This window comes from Hesperophylax consimilis, chromosome 9 (assembly GCF_061612785.1).
Source record: "Hesperophylax consimilis isolate HC1 chromosome 9, BYU_Hcon_1.0, whole genome shotgun sequence".
Taxonomy (NCBI): domain Eukaryota; kingdom Metazoa; phylum Arthropoda; class Insecta; order Trichoptera; family Limnephilidae; genus Hesperophylax; species Hesperophylax consimilis.
This window is the reverse complement of record NC_142844.1, coordinates 19,750,539-19,775,303: the sequence shown is the minus strand read 5'-3', so window position 1 is coordinate 19,775,303 and position 24,765 is coordinate 19,750,539. Positions and strand designations below refer to the sequence as shown.

The window sequence follows — 24,765 nt, the reverse complement described above, 5'->3', positions numbered from 1 at the left end:
GATATGCTATGTTGGCCGCCGGACCGTAGCCGGAGTACTACATAATTAGGGTACTTTGAACGGTATCGGGACGTGTACGCACAGAAATCTGTTCTATGTATTAGTGCGGATACCTTAGCGATGCCTTAGCGTAAGCGAAGGTGTGCAGTAGTATTGGTGAACAAAACCGGCGACACTCAGCAAAACAATTCCACTCAGTACGAACTGCGCATAGCACATCTCGTTCTTCTAATATCTTTGATCTCCACTCATCTTTTTTTCATAAGCCCCAAATATCAGTTGGTCCTCAACCTCGCTATGAGAGATAATTTACATTTGTCAAGTTGCTCCCTGGTAGAAGCCCTGGCAATTGAGTGATACCATTACAAAAAATACTGAACATGGGGCCATGACGCTGTAATATTAAATGTTAGATAGCAGTTTCTATGTTTTTACTTTGGCAACATTAGTCCCGCGCAAATTTTTTGTGGTTTCATAATCTGTAGTCGTGGTGTTTTTGGATTTAACCATCATATGTTTGTTCTACATTGATGTCCATTATTAAATGACAAAATTGTTTAAAAATTCTATAATTATTTTAATTGTTTGATCTGAGAAACCATTTTGCATTTTCAATGCATTTTGAAAATAGGTATTTTGCATTTTGCATTTTAAATGCTTTTCTAAAAACCATTTTGCATTTTGCATTTTCAAATGGATAAATTTTGACCCATTTCCACTTTGCATTTCAAATGGTTTTGGGTACCCATTTTGCACATCTCTGAATATTATAAACTTCTTCTTTCCCAAAGTACCACTGTTTAACGTAATGTGATAGAAGTAATGGACGCTTTGACCATTGTATTTTTTTTAATACTTACGTACTTTTCTTTTTGAATCATCTTGGTGTTGCCATAAACAATCGCAGCCATCGCTTCCTCTATTTCCTACAATTTATTAACAAACGTTCCACAATATAATAAACATATATACTAACATAAAATAATCGGTGATGAGGATTAATAGAATAAACAACAATGATGCGTCGTTTTAACAAACTTTTATTTCATACACTGTTATTCTACATGATTAAAATTGGCCTTTGAGCCATTGCTTTTTATGAATGTCCACATTGTTTACTGTTACATCGTGCAGTTACTTCATGCTTGCCCTACTGTAGAAGAATCCCCAGGAACATAAAACTCCTACGATGGCCATTCCCATTGACACTCTGTACAAAATCATGTCCATTGGTCCCCCCTTCAGGAAAACGGGGATGTCGTTGGGTCGCTGAAAAAAAACATCGAAATTAGTATGTGAATGAGAGTGGGATTTTATTTTAGGACTTAGTACCATGGTAAAGGAAGTGTTTTGGTTAAATGAATAGAGCTATACAATTAGAGGCGCTATTGCGTACTAATATTTCATCGAAACGTGTTCCAAGTCGTATTTTAGTTAGAGCGTTGAAAGCCTCTTGCCTGGTTGTTGGATATTTTTTGATCCTGAGATCTATTCTCGGTCCAACATTAGAACAACCTGTGGACGCGCATGTCTCCGCTCCTTCTCCCTACTCCTACAAGGACGAGCGTTAACACATTCAGACGCAGGTCTAACAAGGTCAGACAACGCAACTAGGTCCAATGGACATACTTTAGCGGCCCGATCATAAACATATATTATTCTTTGAATGGCTATCCTTTTTATAATTGTGTTACATTTTTTGTTCGATCAGTATTATATTTTTATAATGTTATTGAATAGAAGTTATAATTCATCAAGTTTATTAAGATTAAAATAATATATTGTCATCAGAGATGTGCTTTATTTCAAATAAATCCATTTCAAATGGAAATGCAAAATGCAAAATGGGTATTTTCCATTTTGCATTTTAAATGCTTTTCTAAAAACCATTTTGCATTTTGCATTTTAAATGCTTTTCTAAAAACCATTTTACATTTTGCATTTTAAATGCTTTTCTCAATGCATTTTCCATTTTAAATGCTTTTCTCAATGCATTTTCCATTTTAAATGCTTTTTTGCAACATTCTTCCTACTATCTCCACTCATCTTTTTTTCATAAGCCCCAAATATCAGTCGGTCCTCAACCTCGATATGAGAGATAATTTACATTTGTCAAGTTGCTCCCTGGTAGGAGCCCTGGCAATTGAGTGATACCATTACAAAAAATACTGATTCAAATACTGAACATGGGGCCATGACGTTGTAATACTAAATGTTAGATAGCAGTTTCTATGTTTTTACGTTGGCAACATTAGTCCCGCGCAATTTTTTTGTGGTTTCATAATCTGTAGTCGTGGTGTTTTTGGATTTACCATCATGTAATATGTTCTACATTGATGTCCATTATTAAATGACAAAATTGTTTAAAAATTCTATAATTATTTTAATTGTTTGACCTGAGAAACCATTTTGCATTTTCAATGCATTTTGAAAATGGGTATTTTGCATTTTGCATTTTAAATGCTTTTCTAAAAACCATTTTGCATTTTGCATTTTGCATTTTCAAATGGAAAAGTTTTTACCCATTTCCATTTTGCATTTCAAATGGTTTTGGGTACCCATTTTGCACATCTCTGATTGTCATCAAATGACCATTCAGCACTATTTTATTTTTTGAAAGGTTCCCACTACACGCCGACTCTTGGACTTTTTATCAAATTGTAAGAAGCTGACGAGCTTAAGGTATCATCCCACTTTATCAACTTAATTTTTTTATGGATTTCGTAAATAGACCACTTCAAAAATATTGTGTATAAATTTCATAAAGATCAAAGCGTCCTAAGGATTATTTTTCGAGTTAAGTGCTGTTACTTGAGCGAGTAGATATACGTTAGCCAAGCTGGTTTGCCCCTTCACGACTCTCGGCTTTATATACACAAACACCCAAAATGAGCCAAAGAGATGCCAGACTTAACTAAATTTTTAAGCAAGTGGAAGGTATCCTATGTGGTGCAGGAATCGCTGATTAGCTGATGGATTTTCAGTAAAAAAAACGAAACCACTTTTTTCTTGCTTCGTTGATTTTTTCTACGGTCATTACGAAATTTTAACTAGATATTCGCCACATGGCTACTGCTGGAATTAAAATTATATAATTATAGAACGATTAGAGTTTTGATTTTAGGTAGTTTTTTTTAAATAAAATAGGCTTATTTTTGGAGATTTTTTTCAACAGCCGCCATTTTTTTTTTTACATAAAAAAATCATAATTCTAGTTTTCACAACTACACAGCCACAACTATACTGAACTCAAATCTTTTTAGTTTTTGTGTTTCAGATAAATATCTTGAGAAATAACATCATCGAAGCTAACATCGCTCTATTCGAGGGGGTATGCGGATGCTGCTATCAGGGAGAGATAAATTATGGAAAATATATCTTTTATAGGAACCATACAAAAAATATCTAAAAATACCTAATTTTTGAGCCGTCTAAAGTGGTATGATCCCTTAAAACAACAATATAGTTGTCCTCTTCTGCTGGTCACAATCTGTTCAACAACTGAATCGGCATTTAACGTTAACCTTTCAACTGTAAAAAAAAAAACAAAATGGCGCTCAATGACCATTTTATTACTTTTTCACAAGTGAATTTCTGAGAAACAACATTCGATGGTTAAATTTCTTCTTTTGAAAGACAATGATCCTGAGACAAATATTTCTTTAAGCTGAATGAATCAGCTTCACAAATCAGGCATTTATTATGATATACCATGGTTTTTGACGGGTCTGTGCTAATTCAGTAATATAAATAATACCTGGAATAGTTCCATTGCTGCTTTCAACTTGGGGTCGAGAGGCGCGTATTTGAGGTTGGTTCCGGGTATGGTTCTCTGGCCGCTCTGCTGGCGGACTTGCACGGCGGAGACCTTGCTCAGCTTTACGCTGGGGTCGTAGATCACTGCGGAGCCGGAGACGGAGGCTTTCGCTGCCAACGGGGGCTGAAAATCACAACATTCCATGAAGGTTTCGTGACCAAACAGAACATTGAACAAAAGAGAAAAAAAAGTGTAGAAAAAGCAATCAAAACCTAACCTAACATAACCTTAACTAAACTAAACTAATTTTTCCTAAATTCGTCCCCAATTCAATTTTTCGCATTCCTGTTAAAAACGGGACTGCAGGCCTTTAACGAACAAATTGACAGATTTCCTAGTAAACTATCAGTAAAACAGGAATGTGTTATGCGATTATCCGGACACACGTCCATAAAAGTTCTTATATTGTCATTATATTTATCAGAATAAGCGCAGATACATGAACACGTGTTCCGATATATTCTGAATGTACTAATATTTTATTCGGAAATGACTTGCCATCACGTTTTTAACAGGATTTTAATAAGTCTGCATACTCATTTTTCTCCATGTAGCCTAACTGAATTTTAGGAATTTTACATAACAGCACATTCAAACTTTGTTTTTTCATTAACATTTTAGGATTGAAGTTAAGCGGAAAACCACTGAGAATTTCAGATGATCTTGGTCTGGTTCCAAAGAGAGAATCGAAATAAGAATATTTCAGTAGGTTACCTATAAGAAAAAGTATTTTTACAATAAAAATCAATTAGTCTAGTTCTGCAATAAGGGGACGAGCTGTTATTTATCATGTACTATTTTGTTTCTTTTCTGTTTCGTGCGGTTACCACTGCAAAATATTATAATATACCATAATCAAAATCATATAAATCATAATCATCATCCAAATTCAGCTATAGAACATCATCCAAATTCAGCTATAGAACGAGTTAATTTACCTAGAAATTTAGGAGGTAGAGGTATAGTCAAAATAACTTCTTTAAAACATAATCAGGTAGAAATGCTAAGAACTTTTTTCCATAGGAAAGCTCATAGCTCAGAAATGCACAAAATAATTTGCAAGGCAGATAGAAATATTACACCTTTAAATTTATACGATGAGAATGCCAACATTTTTATAAATCCCAACCAGGAATTATTAGATTCCTGGTCAAATAAAATTTTACACGCAAAACACTTCAATTATCTCAACCAAACATATGTTGACAAATTTTCGTCAAACAAATGGTTGAGTATTGGAGAGTTGAGCGCAGAAATAGAAGGATTTATGCTTGCCATTCAGGATAGAGTCATTAATACTAAAAATTATAGAAAGCATATAATCAAAGATACAAATCAAATTGATGATTTGTGTAGAAAATGTTTGGCTTTTCCGGAAACTATAGAACATATTATATCTGGATGTTCTATATTAGCACCGTCCGAGTATACATTTAGGCACAATCAAGTTTTAAAAATAATTCACCAAAATTTGGTAATTAAACATAACTTGATTGACTGCCGTAATATAGTACCATACTATGAATACGAACCAAATTCATTTTTAGAAAACGAATTTTATAAAATATATTATGATAAAACTATACTAACAGACCGAACGATTAGTCATAATAGACCCGATATAGTTTTACATGACAAAATTAAAAAAATAACTTATATCATTGATGTCGCTATTCCAAATTCCTGTAACATTCAAAAATCTGTTAATGAAAAAATTAGAAAATACACAGATTTAGGAAACGAAATAAAAAGAATTTGGCATTCTCAGACTATAAAAATATTACCATTCGTTATTTCGGCTACTGGCATTATCATCTCTCTCATTAAAAATTTAGGCGTATTAGATCTATCAAAAAATTTATATATAAAGATGCAAAAGTCGGTCATTTTGAATACATGTAGGATAACGAAAGATTTTTTAAATATTTATGTGGAGGGATCAGTAGGATTTATAGGCCCTGTTAGAAGTACTACCGAGCCGAACCCTCTGATATGAAAATATCTGGAGTCGGTGAAATTTTTTTTCCCATTTGATCTCTGGTGAGTTGACGTGTTGTTGTTCTTGTATTGTTTTGTATTTATTTTACTTATATAATGCACTTGCATAGTGTTGATTGACTAGCTGATCATTTGTGGAAAAGTGAGTGGAAGGGTTTAGTTTTTCCTATGGGGAAGATTTAACCCGGACAACAAAATCGGAAGCATAAAAAAAAAAGTAGGTACGTTTCGCTTGTCTAAATTGTTAACACAATCAGTTCCAATTTTAAAAACGACTGAATGAATTTTGAAATTCAAAACAAATCCGAGTTCATTGAACCAGACACACTCTCAACACACTTCTATCAGTTTATATCTATTAGTTTTTTTGCATTGCATTAATAAAATCTACAGTAGCAACGCTCCCGACTGTATAGCCACACTATGATATAAAGAGTCCTGTAGGTTTCATAGATGAAAAAGGAATTTTAATTATTGCTCTCCGCTTTACTGAGAATATTCGAAATAAATACATTTTTGACACCAACGCACAATTTTTTTTTACTAAAAGCATCCTAATTGTGAGTTCTGGCGTTATGAAATTAGCACACATTTTCTGTGTGAAATATGTAGATCGGTAAAACTTAGCTTTCAGCTTTTAAATATACATTTGTTTTATTATCAAACTCAACCTCTCAAGCCTAGACAGAAAACTCGTACGACCAAGTCATCAAATCAATATTACCGCTTGACATTCAATTTGAAATAGATTCGCTGTTTTTAATATATCCCAAAATGAAATACGATTTTTGAAAGCAGATGAACGATATCTGACCATAATAGAAAAGTAGATAGAACGGATGTCATTTGGTGACAGATATAGCACTACGTGGCTTGAGTGGTTTAAAAAAAGAAAACTAGATAGAAAGGATGTCATCTGGTGAGAGATATAGCACTTCGTGGCGTGAGTGGTTTAAAAAAAGAAAACTAGATAGAAAGGATGTCATTTGGTGACAGATATAGCACTACGTGGCTTGAGTGGTTTAAAAAAAGATTCTACAAGAATTAATTTTTTAAATAGTTTAATACTAATCGGACGAAGTCGAGTAATACTAATTAATTATATGAAATCATGAAAAATATTTGGTACCTAGTCAAGAAATTCAATCATTCCCGAATCGATGCCAGCATAAACAATATTGTATTATACTCAATTTAATGTCGATAAAAAATATTTAGGACGGGTTGATTCACAGAACTTTAACAATTCATCAAATATCAAAGTTAAAATTCAATTTCTGTGAATGATCTATTATAATTCAGTTTTGGGAAACAATTGGCCATTAATGATATAAAAACAGAATTTTTAAATAACCTTTACAGAACTTGAAAAATAACATAGAAATTTGAAGAATTGGTCAAATTCTAGGAAACAACCCGTCTAAACAAATTGGTTTTAAATTTAGGACGAATCACTTCACTGTAATTATTATGAACATATATATAACCTCAGTCAAGGCCAATTATCAATTTAGACAAAATAGTTAAAAATAACTGGGTCAGTAAATTTATTAACAATTTGGAAAACAATTTTCAATCACTCTAACACTCATAATAATCATGTTAAACTTAAGTCTTCAAAGAGTCATTGAAACAGTTCAAGTAAGGGAAAAAATATGTTCACCCAAAGGGTGGTTTGTGTAAAAATCTGAATTTATTTATTTAACTACTAATTAATGTACAAAAACATTTCTTACCACCGGGAAAAGCGGAGATTGAATATTGGAAGAGTACCCGACTCTTCCAGTGACATTATTGTAGTTATAAAACATTTTTTTGTGATATTGAAAGTCGACTGTTACGAAACGAATACGCTCCTTGGCTAGAATTATTATCGGAAATGTGCATCTAGTGCGCCGACGCAGTGTGATTTTTCCTTTTCCTGTCTATTATTATGCGCAATGAAGAGTACTGCTCTCTGACGAGTCGTTGCACAAGTTGCACCGTGAGTCTAGTTGCATTTATGACCGGAAGTAGAACTGCAGTGCGAAAAAGGCTTTTGCGGTTGGTCGATAGATGTCAGTAATGAGGGTAGAAAAACTGAGGAATAGTTTCTCTGTAAAGTGAACACGATTTACGAATACATAGTTTCGAAGAATTAAAACATAGTACACGGAGAAAAATGAGTATTGCTGATTAGTTAAATACGTGATGGAGACCATTTTCTAACAAATTATTAATACATTCAGAATATATCGGAACACATGTTCATGACATCCTCATACCACATTTGTGTTTTAGTGATAGTTTGTTAGGAAATCTGTTAATTCAATTTTTATCCGAAATACTCATAATTTTACCAGATTTGTAATAAATTAGCAATATTTTAAATCGTTGTTTTTTCCGTGTAAAAGAGATGCTGTTTTCGAAATATTGTTGTTTTATTTAGAAAAATAAAGCGAAATATAATGTAGTAATTTCAAAGCAATTCTAAAGTAATGTTTTTGGTAAGTTGGTTAATTTGTGATCGTGACTAACCTGCAAACATTGACCCCTTTGCTGTATTATAATAATGAACGGTCAGTGGCTGAGTTGGCATCGCGTCTGCTTCTCACCCAGACAACGTGAGTTCAATTTCTCGGCTGACTAAGCTGCATTTACCGCTTACTGTGGTGGTAGTAGGAGATTTTCAAATATTGTCAGTTTATTCGTAACCTAGGAATGGTTGTCTTTCTTAAAAAATATAAGAAAAAATTATATAGGCACATAGGTAAGCATAAATTATTTGAGGTAATCCATATTGCGGTGGGTAGGTCGCTTGGCAAGTTAGAAGGTCAATGTACATTTTCGCAAGCAGCGACTTTACTCCTTTATTCAAGTGTGGTTGCAATATTTATTTTATTTAATATTTTATTCAATTGTGTGTGTGTGTGTGTGTGTGTGTGTGAGGGTGTGTGTGTGTGTGTGTGTGTGTGTGTAAATTTGTAAATTACAAAAAAAAGAAACTTCTGTAAAAAAAACCAATCACATTGATCTCTATAGATACTTTTTACAAGTTTAAAAAAATATATTTTAAACACCACTGTTTTATCCTTACACTATAATACCCACGCTCAGGCTTCGCCTTTGTGGGATTTTTTTGTTACTCTTTCATTCTATATTACTATGTATGTACCTGAATTGTATATGTATCAAAAATTTTGTTCATAAAAAAAAAAAAAAATAATAAAAAAAATAAAAAAACATAATTAGTAATATATACTTTATCGTGTTTTATCTGCTTGTTTGTGCGCTTAGCTCTTCTAAACTACGCGACGAATTTTGATAGAGTTTTAACTATCAATTTGAGAATTTCTTCCGGAAGGTTTGTATATATAACACATGCATATTTTATTTATAGAAAGTAGAGAAAAGTCAGTATTTTGTAATTAAGTCGTAAACATTATGTTTTCAGGCGCTTACATTCCTAACGCTGGCTAAACGTTATGAAATACATCAAAATAATAATAATCAAGTAAACAAAATTACAAAAAAGGAACAAAATTCAGATGAGGTTAAATAAACAGATAGAGATAAACAGATGCAAAAATAAATAACCTAATAATAAAAAAAATATTGACTAAAAACCTGTCTAATTTCTGGCGCAATTAGGTGGACAAGTGGCACAATAAATAAAAGCTTCCTCAACGACATATCGTAGGTTGCAATATTTTACAAATAATCGTTAATAAAATTAAACGGGGTTGATAGGTAGGTACCCAAAACAACCGGTGAAGGCGATCAAAAGATGATACATTTTGCTACCCTGTATCCGCAATTTTTACAGTAGCGACGTACGAGTATGTGTGCTAATTAATTTGTTAACCAGGCCAGTGATATATAATATGGACTAAAATCCAGAACAATCTTTTTCAAATAATATTGTAGTAAAGAAATTTGTCGTCAAATGACTCGTATTTTTAAGATTTTCGTATTTTTTCAGGTCAAATAGTTCATGACTGTTGTTATCAAGCAAAAGGGGATTTTTGAAAAGTCAAATCTTTGTAAATAAAAATTAATTGTTGTAAATTAATTACATATGTGGTCCTGAGTTGTCCTACATTTTAAACGTTTCGTAGTTAGCACTATAAACTCGTCGCCAAGGATTTCTTTCCTAGAGAAAACATTTAGTCGATAGTTTATTCAAGGAATACAAACACACTAACACCCACCTGTTTTCCCCATGTCGCTGAGAACAATTCTGTGAAACACGTCAGATTCTGATATATTTGATAATTCTTATGAATGATGGTGTTTGGTGTTCAGTTTAATGCAATGTGCATCAGGATTAAGTGAGAAATTGATACCATGAATTCAGACAGAGGCAACACTGAGGAAGATTGGAAAATATTCGAAGTCCTCTGTTCAAAAACGTCTTCAGAGGTTTGTTTATTTATATTCTGTGTTATTTAAAATCAATCAAAACCAATTGCTAACTAGTGTCATCAACAAAAATATTTATCGATTAGCTTAATTTATATAATTGAATATCTGTTAAGATTTTTTTAAAATAAAGAAGATTTCGTGCAAAAATATGATTAATTTGACCACAAAGGCGGTCGCCATGGATATCGTTTACCTCCCGGTGCCTTGCACTAAACATCGATTCACAAGGGGGTGGGAAAACCTGGGAGGGTTTCCAGCGGGAAATTATAAAACCATATGAATCGGTTCAAAAGGTTACTTCCTCATATAAAAGTTCCTAGCAAAAGGCAGACCTTGTATTGATAGCTTGGAGTAGCTTCTATCGAGCGGGCATATCTATAACTTGGTTCAAAGTAAGTTGATATTGTCTGTCAACATGGTACTATGCGTGACTGCAAGGCGATCAAACTTCTATAGTTCTCTCCGACCTATTTTATAATATCTCTACCTTACGAAGATTTAGAATAGACTTTGATTAGTTCATTCGATTTTACAACGCCGGGAAATATTGACGAGGCTTTGTTCTACTAGTTTGTCAGAAGACATGTATTTTTGATATTGTACAAATTTTAAATCATTCTCTATGACTTTAGAAAGATTTCGTATTTGTGTGTGCAGATGGAAGGAGATGTAGAGTTGGATACAACCATGGCACTGAGAAGCGAGCTGGCTGCTTTACAATACAAGAGAGATCGACTTGCTTCAGATGTAATTACATTTGTGATTTTTAGTTTTTAGATAAGTTTGAGACATATATACTTTTATTAAAATCATTTTATTTTTAGATTAACGAAATGAAAAGTCAAGTGTTGCACAGGGATCAGCGAGTGATGGAGCTCCAGGTAGAAATAGAGCATTTAAGAGAACAAGCAGCTCGGCAAAATGCTGTGATAGCCTCTTTAAAAAAGAAAACCCAAGATCTGGAAGATAAAGAAAGAAGTCTTTATTCAACACAGGGAAGGAACGAGATTTCAATACAAACCCTGCAAAGGGATATGAAATACCAAGAAGACAGAGCCAAAGATTTAGAAAAGAAATTACGAAATTTAGAAATTGAATGTTCGAATGAGGAGCAACAGAAAGACAACTTCAGGAGTCAGTTACAAGATCTTGTACGCAGATTGTCCGCTTCTTTGGGGGCTGAATTCTGTGAAACCTCCCACGCGCATTCCCCTGAAAGTGTGGTCATAAGAGCTACCGAACTGGTTCAAGAAACGTCCAGACTTCGCAGCAAATGCATCAGCGTGACGGAGAGCTTAGCATGCACTGAACAAGAGTTGAAGTGTTGTAGAGATTCCCTCGAAAGGACAAGCGCAGAAAGAGATATCCTCCAAAGACAATGCACGTCGCAAAGCGTTGACCTGGATAGATTGCGGCTAGAAAAGGAATCGCTGGAAATGCAGAACAGGGTTTTAGAGAGAGATGTCCATGATACCAGAGATAAGTATTCATCATCGAGCAAGCACTTGAATTCGGCTACAGGAAACATAGCCCAGCTAGAAACAGCAATATGCCAATTGAAAGGTACGTGTTACGTTAAGTTAATTTCTAAATTGGTAAGTATCTTATTAATTTTATTACTGTTGTTGTTGTTTTTTTTTTAATAATAGCGACTATTGAAAAATTGTGTATACAAAATATGATAGTGAATATATGTATAGTAAATTGTATTTTCTCAGTCCTCCTCACTAGGGTGACCTGTACTGAGGCGGATTAAAGTTATTAATTTCTATTTTATTTGTTTCTATGTCGTTTTTAATGTTTTTTCATTAATCTCTTTCAGCCAGATTTTTATTCTTGATTTGTAACCATTCAAATTTTCTATTTACTTTATATCAGGGGAAGGATGTTGTGGAGTTTGGTCGCTGGTGGTTTTATGGCTTGGAATATTTTTCATGTCACTGTCATTTGATCTACTGCAATGAATACGTAGTATTGTAGAGGATTCAATATTTTTGAATAGTTTCAATAGTATATATTTGCTGTACATTTATTGTTGTATGATTCCAGACGATTTAAAGCACAGAGAAGAAAAGAACCAGAGAATTCAACACGAATACCGAGCAGCCATGGAAGGATTGGCACATCAGCTGAGCTTGCCAGCCAGATTTGTAGAGTGTACGGAGAATGCAGTGAAAGACAGAATAAGGGAGTTATTAACCGATAACAAGGATATGAGCATTGTAAGTCAACAATATATAAAATATAGAAATATTATACAACACATTTTTCCAACATTTTGTCAGTTTATATTTCAAACCTTTACTCAGGATGAAATTGGAGTTAAAACTGACCTATAAATTACCGATAGAAAAAGTTGTCCAAATTTATGTTGGACAGTTTTTAATGCGATATAACTTCGTTAAAAGCATAGAAAAAATAAGAAAACCAGAAGTACCTTCCATAAAAATTTGAATGGAAACAAATGTTCCATTTAGCTCAATAGCCCAGCGCTCCGTCCCACTTACTCTCGCCAGATATCGTAGATCTCCATCCCATTTGAATTTCGTAAACACAGTTTAGTATCGGTAGTTTAAGCCTCGATTAGGCAAATATTTTCAACCGCTATACTAGTGTGGTCGGTTTCATATACACCGTTTTAAAACAGTGCGTGAGAGCAAGTTTATATAAAAGTGTGTAAGCCATGTAAAAATGATAAATTACTTTGTAAGCAACTTTAACAAATGCGTGAGCAAATTTATAAGCAGATTCCTAAGCATTTTTGTAAGCAAAAATTTAATTAAACATTTTCCAGCAACTGCACGCCCTGCGCGACAAGCTGAACTCCGAGTCGCAGCACCTGACGCGCCAAGTGATGGCGCACGAGCAGACGGCGGGCAGAATGCGCGTGCTGGAGGACGAGCGCGCGTTGCTCGAAACGCGCGTTCACAATCTGGACAAGGACCTTACCACCGCAGAGCTAGCCAGGGACTCGCTGCGCAGGGACAAATCCTCGGTAAATTCAATAATATTTTAACATAAATGAAATATAACTGCCTAGAGAGTTGCCATTGCTTTTATACAACTCATTTATACTATGTTAGGTTGGGGTGTTTCATTCTCTATCACATTCGATTGACGGTTAGCACAATTTGATCGTACGCTGAAATGGGCGAAAAATGGTATTTAATAAAGACCGTTCAAATGCACTAATCAATGCGCTAAACGTTGATTTGATTACATTTGACAGAGATTAAAACAATCCAAACTTATTAGTTATATCATGACTTTTTCTATCTGAATGTGACAACTCAATCGTACACATACATTATTATAGTAAATTCTCAATAAACGTTTGAGTGCTGCATTTTTTTACGTAAGCTTACACACAGGAGACCCTTACGAAAATAATTTCTCTTAGAATTTATGTCATCTTTGAGGACGCTGTGTGGAGGGTTTTTTTAGTGCAATTTATGCCCTTAACTGCAAGAGCTATTAAAAAAATACTGACATCTGTAGGAGTTTTTCTGTAACTTTAAAAATGCAGCACCTCATTCATACCAAAATAATTTTTATTATTCATTTATTTATTTATTTAAACGCCATGAAATGGCTTTTACAATAGAATGATATTTCGGATTATAAGCATACAGTGGTACACAGGAGAATATTAAGAATAAATTACAGAAAAAGTAATGTGTACACAAAAATATTATTGCAAGTGATACAGTTGTTAATAGAAGTGCAGTGAGGCAATACATAATCAAAAGAAATGTCTAATAGTGTAAAAATAGTTGAATGAATACTAGGTTTGTTTAAGACCTGAAATAAATCGAGGTATGAGGTGTTTATGATAATAGATAGTAATTAAGATAAAATAAATTCTATTAAGATATAGAATGTCATAATAACAGAGAATATTTTATTTGAACAGAATAATACTATGTATATTAAAAAGTGACTTGTTAAGGCGATGCCATACGTAGTAATGCAAAATCATGTGTTTTTGGTTTGAAAATTTGGTCGCCTAGAAATGTTTCAGATGCTTTAATTAAATACTGCGAGTAGAATACATCTGGGCCTTTGAAATGATCGAGTATTTTTTAGATAAGTCTTTTTATAAGCCCAGAAAAAATAAAGTATAAGGCCTATGAAAACAGCTTTAAAGTTCAAAATCTCCTACTTACAAACCCATTTTCGGTTATGATTTTATTGTATAATGTGGCAAATAAAGTAATTTATGATATGATCGAAAAAAAAAAATTTATGCCGGAACATCCACAAAATAAAATAAAAGGCACTTTTTGGCCATGTTTTTTTCTTGCATAAATCAAAACAGGCGGATGGTGTTAGGTGGGAATTTAAACCTTATCGCCATCTACGTAAGGGTTGTTATTGATAGCGGCTCAATTTAAAATATTACACGACGTAGTGCATCGCCTTAACATGTATAATCTAGCAAAATTTTATGATAGAGTAATTAGTAGTGAGTTTATTGTTACCTTAAAAATGAATTCTACTTGGAATAGCTGGGCATGTATTGCAATTTGGCTTTAATAATTCAATTAATTATAATTTAAAAAGTGAGCCAGCATCGTTATTCCTGCCAGTTCTTTAAATCTGTAGTTTTCTCTGCATTCTTGTGAAATCAGTTCGATCGTATAACTTATTCGTTCCACTTGTTTCAAATATATAATATGATGTAGGTTTATATTTAATCCAACGCCTCTGTACTGGACGGTATATGCAACTTTATCAGATTCCTCGCGTATTGAACTCAAAGCAAATATTATTAAGTACGTACCAGCATTCCTTCTTTGCAGCGTGAATTATAGTCGTCATTTGGATAGGGATTTCTCACTTTATGGGTTCAATATATTCATAAATCCATAGTCATTCTTTACTGCTGTTATTGATCCCTCACAGTGCACAGGATGCCATACATCCCACGCCTCTCTAGACCGAGGGTTACCAGATTGTACCTATCCGAAAGGAGGATGCATTGTGTCCTCCTTTTCCGCTTAAAACAATGTCCTTCATCCACCTTTTTAGACGGTCAAGGACAAAGGTCCTCCTTTGTCTCCATTTCAAATGATATATTATTCAAAAATTCTATCAATGATGCTCAATTGATGATGCTTCCTTGGCTACGTTAATGTTTTCTTTCGTAATACAGTGTTAAAATATATTAAACTGCGATAGTAGACACTGTCCGTAGACAGTCTTTTCAGATGTTCTTATTTTGCTATTGTATTTCTCTCATAGAGTACAGTATATCTATCAATATAAATAAAAATGTAAATGTTCGTTTGTTCAAAATCTTAAATCTCTGAATGTTCTTCACAGATTGCTTTGAAAATTTGACACAAAGTTGCATTCGAAAACGCCTGTGTTTTTATATACCTATATTATATAGATGTCACCTGTGACAGGTAAAAACAAATATTTTTTAAAAACAGCGCCATTTGTTGGACGCAAAAGCAACAAGCGCTATTGTTTCTCTCTCTGCAAAGACAGACTGAGCCACAGCAACGCTTTGCGGGGTACAGCTAGTTTATAATAAAACTCAAGAAAATTATTATTATTCATATATTAAAATTGTAATACACATAATACATACAGAAATATATTCACATATTTTCATTCTTGTTTAGTGTAGATACAAAAATTCTATCACCCCAGTTTGAAACACTTTGACCTGGACGCGTTCAGAATAAATTCCATCACCCGAGTTTGAAACACTTTGACCTGGACGCGTTCAGAATAAATTCCATCACCCGAGTTTGAAACACTTTGACCTGGACGCGTGCAGAATAAATTCCATCACCCGAGTTTGAAACACTTTGACCTGGACGCGTTCAGAATAAATTCCATCACCCGAGTTTGAAACACTTTGACCTGGAAGCGTCCTGAATAAATTCCATCACCCAATTTTGAAACACTTTGACCTGGAAGCGTCCAGAAAAAAATGTCCTCCTTTAATTAAATTTGTCCTTCTTTTGTATTTCCCTCGCGGTAACCCTAGAAGGATATCGCATGAAATAATATTAAAAATATTGCCATTCCATATTGTTTTACTTTTATGCAGCTAATAACATTCCTGGAAAGACTGAGCAAGGCTTTAAACATGGACGAGATATCTCAAGAAGTCGGAGTTGATCTTCAAACAGAGTCCATGCTGGTCAGAGCGGAACAACTCGCCAGATTAGAGAGCGATAAGATAGTGGACAAGGTATAATTAAAATGGATTTATTTAATACTATATATAACTATTATTATCTTCAGATGTATTCATGTCCAATGTTGTGTTATTTGACAACAGTTTCTGTGCTGTGGGTACTACGGGTCCCTACCCCGGTTGAGAAGAGAAAGATCCTTGCACGATTTGCCAATTTTGAAAGAAGTAAGATTAAGAAAAGTTCAGATCATCATCTCAACTGCACATTGTTATTGACACTTAGATACATAATTACATTAAATTGGCTTAATTTAGTCATCATCATCCATACCTATATATAAGACACATTCAAAAATAGTCCAATAGACTAGCCGATAGTTTTATTTTACAGTCTAAAATTACATTTTCACTCATACAACTTCTACAAATTTCTATGTAGTAGCTTATTTATATATGTAATACCGTTTAAATTAATTGATTCATCTTAAATCAGTAGATGCATGCATTTTATTTCATTTTAGGTTAGTGAACCTTGGAAAAACCAAAGATAAACATATTTTCCCTTCCTAATAAACCTGTTTTAAATTTTATACAACTGATACCCTAAATTAATGGTTGTTAATCAGTTGTGTAAAATTTAAAAAACGCTTATTAGTAAGGCCCATTGTAACTTGTTATAGGTTTTTAGGAATTCTTGAAATAATTTGTGTAGGTAAGCGTAAAGATTCGTCTCGAAATAATGCACTCATAAGTAATGTTATTTTCAAGGAGCACATTATTTTTACTAATTATTAGATTACTACAAATTTTTTTTTCATGTTTGATATGAAGATGATCTGCACAGCTCCTATATGATTTTTACAGTTATCTTTAAATAAGCAACCTTGAAAGTTCTGACTGAATAGGTACTTTTAGCACCATGCTGCAGACAATTTTATTGTTAATGTTATCTTTCGTAATACAAGTTTATTTCACACTTTACACGGAGAAAACTTCGTGATAAAAAATAATGCTAATTTATTAAAAATCTCATAAAATTATTTGTTTTCCTGTTGGGATTGTAGGCCTTTAACGAATGAATTGATAGTCCTAATAATGCTGATAATTTTTGGGTAAAATCCAATGTTTTGTCACGATGTCTGAACACGTATTTTTATAAGTCTTAACATTTTTGCATTTACTACGAATGCGATATTACTACGAATTTACCTATATTAGGAGCTTACAGTCCCGTATTTAACATGATGGCTAATATTTTGAAGAGTTTTTCAATAAAGTAAAACCCAATATAATAGGCCATAGTCCCGTTGTGCTCTCTCCCAGGTTTCAAATTATTATTTTGATAGTAGTACATCCTTGAAGTTCACCTGGGTTTGAATGAGTATTTGGCCATGTTTATCCTGTCATGCCAACAGGTGGGACATTGGCATCATTATTCCTGTTGGTGCTTCCCTCTCCTAACAGCTTCATAAAATATGTGTCTTCCTGTGAGATGACAGTTTTCTAATCAAGCACCTACACCGGGTTGTCATTGGCTGCTATGTTCCCCTGGTATCAGGGGCGTCTTCCCATCAAGGTGGGGCAAGAGTAGGTACAATATATATCCAATACATGATATTTATGTTGTACTCAATAGTTTGGAATTAACTTCCATTACTTTTGTTCTACCATTTGTCTCCTTGCCCTCTGAAACGTTTATTATTACGAAATATTTTATTGAATTATAATTATTCAATTTTATCTATAATTTTTTTTGGCATGATGTATTTCTCTAGACGGCGGTGGTTTATCAATTGCAAAGACGTGTTAGAATCCTGAGAGAACAGCTCCAGAGAAGGGACCTGCACTTAGATCTTCTTAGAAGAAAGCTCACTCTGCAAGAAGACAGCACTAAGATGAAGACAATCCTGCAGACAGAGAGAGATGAGTCACTGATCAGAAACAAGAAGCTGGGGAAACAGGTTGACAAACTCAACCTGCAGCTCAACGATGCAAGGGCACAGATTAGAGATCTTAACTCACAATTAGCTGAGGCCGCTGATTATAAGGTAGGAACACTTTGATTAAGGACGGGTTGTTTCATAGAATTTGAACAATTCTTCAAATTTCAAAGTTAATTTTCAAGTTCTGTTATTATTTCAGTTCTGTCAAGTAACTGGCCTATAATGATATAATAACAGATCTTGAATAGGACATTCACAGAACTCGCAAATAAACGTTGAAATTTGATGAATTGTTCAAATTCTATGAAACAGCCAATCCTAAACCTTTGCTCTACAAAATTATTTTTTAAATCAGTTTTAGTTTTCACGTAAACTACGATCACAAATTATGTCGATTTCAGTACTCTGATGGCAAAAAGGAAAGGATGTACACAGATATAAAATATCGATAATTTGTATTTGTATCACAAAACTTTGATGTAGATTAGACTGAAATTTAAATTACTGTACTTCATTCCATAGTGGTAAACACTTTCACTATAGTCCTATCGACCACCATTTAGAGTCAGCAAGTTGTTTGATGTGGCAAGGCATTTCTAAACCTTCCTTTTTACCATACTCTCCATTTGGTATTTCTCTACTGTAAAATAGGCATGTATATATAACCCATTGCCAACTCAGCACCGACGTATTTAAGATCAAGTAAAAATATGTACAATTTCACAAAGAAGCTTTTCATAAAAAAACTGTATCCCACTCTAGATAACCGCACTGGAACGGGGTCGTAAAATCGAAGATCTTCAGAAGCGCCTGGTGGAGTGTGACATGATGCGGACCAAGTACAACAGGAAGGTGCACCTGCTGAAGGATCATGTGAGGTCCACGGGTGAGAACATGGACCAGGAGCGGAGCCTGTCGGACCACCAGCTCACCGTGGTCAGGGAGGAGCTAGCGAGGACCAAGGAGATGTTGGCTGATGCTAATAGGCGAGATGCTCAGTTGCAGAGTTTCAGGTGAATATTGTTTCTTAATACTATACTCTTCTTTAGTTTCGCATGTCACAAATCCGATTTTTTCTTATTAGCTATTATCACCATAACGTACCGAAAATCCACTGTATTCGGTTAACAGAAATCTGTTTATTTGAATTAGCAAAAACTATCGAACTGTGAACTCTGACGTCATAATTTTCTTCGCTTTTTGTTTTATGAATTTCCAGGTCAATCTTTTCAGCTTTTAACTTCATTTCCATCGCAAGCTATGGAGCATTGAAATATCCTTTCAGCTGTTAAAAATAAGACATTCTTAGCCCAATTCCTCCGCAGAAACATAATCGAATGTCATTCAATTCTGTCTACGAATACGTACACTAACTTTATTTAATGACATTTATACTACGTCCTACACGTGCCCTTCTGCTATACCGACTCTTGACATGACCTGACTCTTGACATGATCCGACTCTTGACATGACCCGAATCTTGACATGACCCGACTCTTGACATGACACGACTCGATTCACTTGACTTTGCCATGTTTTCTCCTGTAACCGGATAAACCAGAACAGTGACTAAATAGAACATGAAAAATATTGGGTTAAGTTAGGTTAGGTTAATCAATTTTCAACAGAATTTGAAAGTGTAAAATAACATGAATTAATTTATTATATAATATTGTTTATATGTTTTTCGCACAGAACCTCCATCGCAAAACTTCTGGGAATATTCTCACCGGTGGCAGACTACGAGATAATCTCCCGCCTACAGAAGCTAGTGGATGCGCACCACGACTTCACGCTGGTCTCCAGAAGGTACGACGACCCCGCCCTGCGCATGGCCGCGCGATCCCCGCCCATACCCGGCCCGCCCAGCTGCCTGGGACTGACTAGGACTCCGGAGAGGTAAGGCGCGCCACAGTGGGCTGAAAATCGCCTTTCATAGACATAGAGACTTGAATTTTCAAGTGTATTTTTTTTGGCTAGAAATGGATTCTGCTGATCATAAATATGCTATAAAATGTCGTACGAAGCAATTGCGTGTACAAATGAACGAGTTATAATTTTTTTAAGAAAAATTTGTATGGCGCTGACATTAAAAATGAGTCTATCTCTGGAATCATAAGGTTGGCCGTTCTATCTTTACACACAGATAATACTACTATTTATTTGTATTTTTTTGACATACTTCATATTGTGGCGCAAGGTGCGATTTTTTTTTTTTAAATCCTCAAAGTTGAAAAAAACCCTTTTTAATGTTGATGATTCATTTTAATGCTTAAATGCTTTTAGGCTTGCAGTGTAAATAAAATATTGTAAACTAGACAAAGCATACTCATTTGTAAAGCATTTAAGCATCAAAATGAATCTTCAACATAAAAAAGTTTTTTTTTTCAACTTTGAGGATTTAAAAAAAAAAATCACAAGTTTTACCACAATACAAAGTATGTCAAAAAAATACAAATAAATAGTAGTATATTTGTGTGTAAGGATATAATGGTCAATCTTATGATTCCAGAGATAGCCTCATTTTTAATGTCAGTTCCATACAAATTTTTCTTAAAAAAATGATGACTCCTTCATTTGTACACGCAATTGCTTCATACAAAATTTTATAGCATATTAATGATCAGCAGAATCCATTTCTAGCCAAAAAAAATACACTTCAAAATTCAAGTCTCAATATCTATGAAAGGCGATCTTCAGCCCACTGTGCACAGTGTTTTGGCTTGCAGTGTAAATAAAATATTGTAAACTAGACAAAGCATACTCATATGTAAAGCATTTAAGCATTAAAATGAATCATCAACAAAAAAAAGATTTTTATTCAACTTAAGGATTTAAAAAAAAAAAATCGCACCTTGCGCCACAATATGAAGTATGTCAAAAAAATACAAATAAATAGTAGTATTATCTGTGTGTAAAGATAGAACGGCCAACCTTATGATTCCAGAGATAGCCTCATTTTTAATGTCAGCGCCATACAAATTTTTCTTAAAAAAATTATAACTCCTTCATTTGTACACGCAATTGCTTCGTAAGACATTTTATAGCATAGTAATGATCAGCAGAATCCATTTCTAGCCAAAAAAATACACTTGAAAATTCAAGTCTCTATGTCTATGAAAGGCGATTTTCAGCCCACTGTGGCGCGCCTTACCTCTCCGGAGTCCTAGTCAGTCCCAGGCAGCTGGGCGGGCCGGGTATGGGCGGGGATCGCGCGGCCATGCGCAGGGCGGGGTCGTCGTACCTTCTGGAGACCAGCGTGAAGTCGTGGTGCGCATCCACTAGCTTCTGTAGGCGGGAGATTATCTCGTAGTCTGCCACCGGTGAGAATATTCCCAGAAGTTTTGCGATGGAGGAATATACAGGGTGTAATTACTTAAAAAAAATATCACCAAATTTACAATTTAAAATTCACACAAATTACCATGTACAATGTGACCTTAGAACGGGGTGCCCCAGTAAGGTCACATTCTTTTCAACAAATTAAAAAAAAAATAGTTCGTCAGTTTGTCTTTTCCACATAATATACAGGGTGTAATTACTTAAAAAAAATTTCACCAAATTTACAATTTAAAATTCACACAAATTACCATGTACAATGTGACCCTAGAACGGGGTGCGCCAGTAAGGTCACATTCTTTTCAACAAATTAAAAAAAAAATAGTTCGTCAGTTTGTCTTTTCCACATAATATACAGGGTGTAATTACTTAAAAAAAATTTCACCAAATTTACAATTTAAAATTCACACAAATTACCATGTACAATGTGACCTTAGAACGGGGTGCCCCAGTAAGGTCACATTCTTTTCAACAAATTAAAAAAAAAATAGTTCGTCACTTTTCCACATAATATACAGGTTGTAGCAGCACGTACCCGAGAGACTTAAACCCGTGATTCCTGAACATAAAAAAATAATATTCGCCTTTTTCACATGACACGTCGCCACTGATAACACTGCAACACGTTCGCAACGGATCACGTGATATGCACTACGTCTCGTCTGTACAGTATTGCTGGAACGAGATGGCGTGCATATCATTTGATGTGCTAGGTTGTAGGCGACGTTTGATGGAAAAGAATTATATGTTTAAAAAAATGAAACTGAACAACAAAATGGCATCTACATTTTTACTCCAAATATCGCTGGTTGAAGTATGTCCGGTGGGTGCTGATATACCTGGCACACAGTTCTAATATAATATGTTTATATATGCTAGGATGTTATTTTAAAAATAAAATCGTTGATATTGAAATATTAACGGTTCATTTTTTGAAATAGTGCATACAAATTGTTACATTATTCGTAAAAATAAGTTAGGTACTAATGGTGATAATAAAATTTATCAAAGCATATTCCCAATGTCGTAAAATATCTCATTGGGTACCTATTTATATTGTTATCATTGTATCAATTTAATTATTTATTTATTTAGCCATCTCTGGTCCGGAGCCCTTACCTGAAAAAAACCCTAGACTCTGTGCAAAAACGGGCGGTCCGTTTGATAGATTCCCCAATCTTAACAGACGGACTGCAACCTTTAGAGCTCAGGCGTCAGGTAGGTATGCTGTCCTTGTTCTATCGGTATTACAATGGAAGATGCTCTGAGGAACTAGCTACTACATTGATCCCTTCGGCACCGGTGCGTAGTCGGGATACACGCCAAACGCGCGCCCAACATTTGCACACAGTTGACACTTGTCACATGAGAACGAGTCGCTTCTACGATTCGTTCTTAAGTTCAACAGCTCGGCTGTGGAACGAACTGCCGGCCTCTGTGTTTCCTCCCTCCTACAACATGGGACTCTTCAAGACCCATGTTCACTCCTTCCTCTCCACAAAACGACCCTCCACACAGCATCCCCAAAGATGACATAGGCCCTGAGGGAAATTATTTTCTTCAGGGCCTCCTGTGTGGAGTTAATATAAAAAAAAAAATTGTTTCCCTGAACGAAGAAATCATATGGTACTAAAAACAATTTGTTAACGATTCGAACGATTTGTGTCTTAAATTTGCTGAATTCAAAATTATTGAAGCGGAAATCTTGAAACGTGTCGGAAGATTAGATTTTCTCTCCTATTTTCCGAAAAACTCACTTTTTTATTTCTTTATTTCAGGTCATTGCGGTACGATGATTCAGGCTGTATTGATCTGCCCGACAGTGAAGACCTCGATGATGATTTGTTGGGGAAGGGAAGAAATTTCGGGACCACCTTGTGACCCTCGTCCTGCAGAAGGCGGAATTACCTCTAGCCTCTGCCAAACTTCATTAAAGACGTCTTCTAACTATTTTGTTAAAATTTGAAACTTTAAAAGTTCTCACATTAAGTATTTGTTTTGGAATGTTTAACCCAACTAAAGGAAGCTATTAACTTAACAGTCAGCAATCAAAAATATACACTTTCTCGCCTAACGCAAGAAATACTTAGTACAAATGATTGAATTGTAAATTATCTACGGGTAGTTGGAAAACGTGTAAGGTAGCCGCCATTGAAAATAGTTAAAATAAGCTTTTAAGTTCTATAATTATGAGTATTGCTAATTTATTAAGAATCTCTTTAAATTATTGATGAACAACGAAATTGCAGGCCCTTAACGAATAAACTGATAGGTTTCCTGATAAACTTTTAGCAACTATCACAATGTCGGATCACGAGTTCATAAAAATCCTTATACTTTCGCATTTTGTCATGTAGCTGCGAGTTCAACACGCTCTTCTGTCCTGTTTAGGGTGGATCAGTGCAAAACGAACTCTAAGCAGAATTCTTGCCTGAACAAACCATGCAATAATTAGAATAGCGTATTATCTAAGGTGGATATTTTCATTTGCGAACTTACCAAATACAATAGGTCCTTAAAATAATATTTCTCTATGGTTTGTGAATAATGTTATGTCTCTATTGTTTATATTCTATTATGGTTTGATTTATATCTACAACCTCTCTCCGCGGCTAAAAATGTATTGATACATATTTTGTTTTCAAAATTTTTCTCTTTATATTATCTTTGGTTTTGTATATTTTTTTTTATTTCATATTCCTTTCTTACAAATTTAAATTACTTATTCCTTTTTATTCTGTCTTAGTAGAGGTAAAGTCACAAGGAGGAAATCCATAATTGGTTTTATTTTGGCTGTATAATACTTATGTACAAACTGAAATAAAATGTAAACTGTCGATTTCCCGAAAATTAATAAATAAATTATATATTTACCAAGGCAAATGCAGGTGTATGAACAAGTGTTCCGATATTTTAGATATTTACTAAAAGTTTATCAGGAAACGGTCTGCAATCCCATCTTTAAATTGATTTCCAATAATTTTTCTCCGTGTACAGAAATGTCATGCAAAACCTTTGAAGAATAATATGTTGGTAAAACTTTCGTAAATGCTTCATTGGTTTTCAGACTACACCATTTACAAAAAATTTGGTAATCATGTATTTC

General features: G+C 34.3%; 1 protein-coding gene across 1 annotated transcript; it reads left to right on the top strand.

Annotated features, from left to right (window-relative positions):
* The first annotated feature begins 10,141 nt into the window (after window positions 1–10,141).
* On the top strand, window positions 10,142–23,540 carry LOC149421020 (coiled-coil domain-containing protein 170). The gene is made up of 11 exons (XM_089635158.1): window positions 10,142–10,216; window positions 10,877–10,966; window positions 11,044–11,782; window positions 12,269–12,441; window positions 13,014–13,214; window positions 16,287–16,430; window positions 16,521–16,601; window positions 18,152–18,424; window positions 19,082–19,332; window positions 20,016–20,219; window positions 23,438–23,540. The coding sequence occupies exons 1-11, from the start codon at window positions 10,142–10,144 to the stop codon at window positions 23,538–23,540; spliced, it is 2,334 nt and encodes a 777-aa protein (XP_089491284.1).
* The last annotated feature ends 1,225 nt before the right edge of the window (window positions 23,541–24,765 follow it).

What these genes read in the sequence shown, in the direction of transcription:
- LOC149421020 (XM_089635158.1), top strand. Translation starts at nt 10,142, where the DNA reads ATGAATTCAGACAGAGGCAACACTGAGGAAGATTGGAAAATATTCGAA. An exon ending in GTTCAAAAACGTCTTCAGAG is followed by an intron (nt 10,217 to 10,876) that starts GTTTGTTTATTT and finishes TTGTGTGTGCAG; the next exon opens with ATGGAAGGAGATGTAGAGTT. An exon ending in CTGACTAGGACTCCGGAGAG is followed by an intron (nt 20,220 to 23,437) that starts GTAAGGCGCGCC and finishes TCTTTATTTCAG; the next exon opens with GTCATTGCGGTACGATGATT.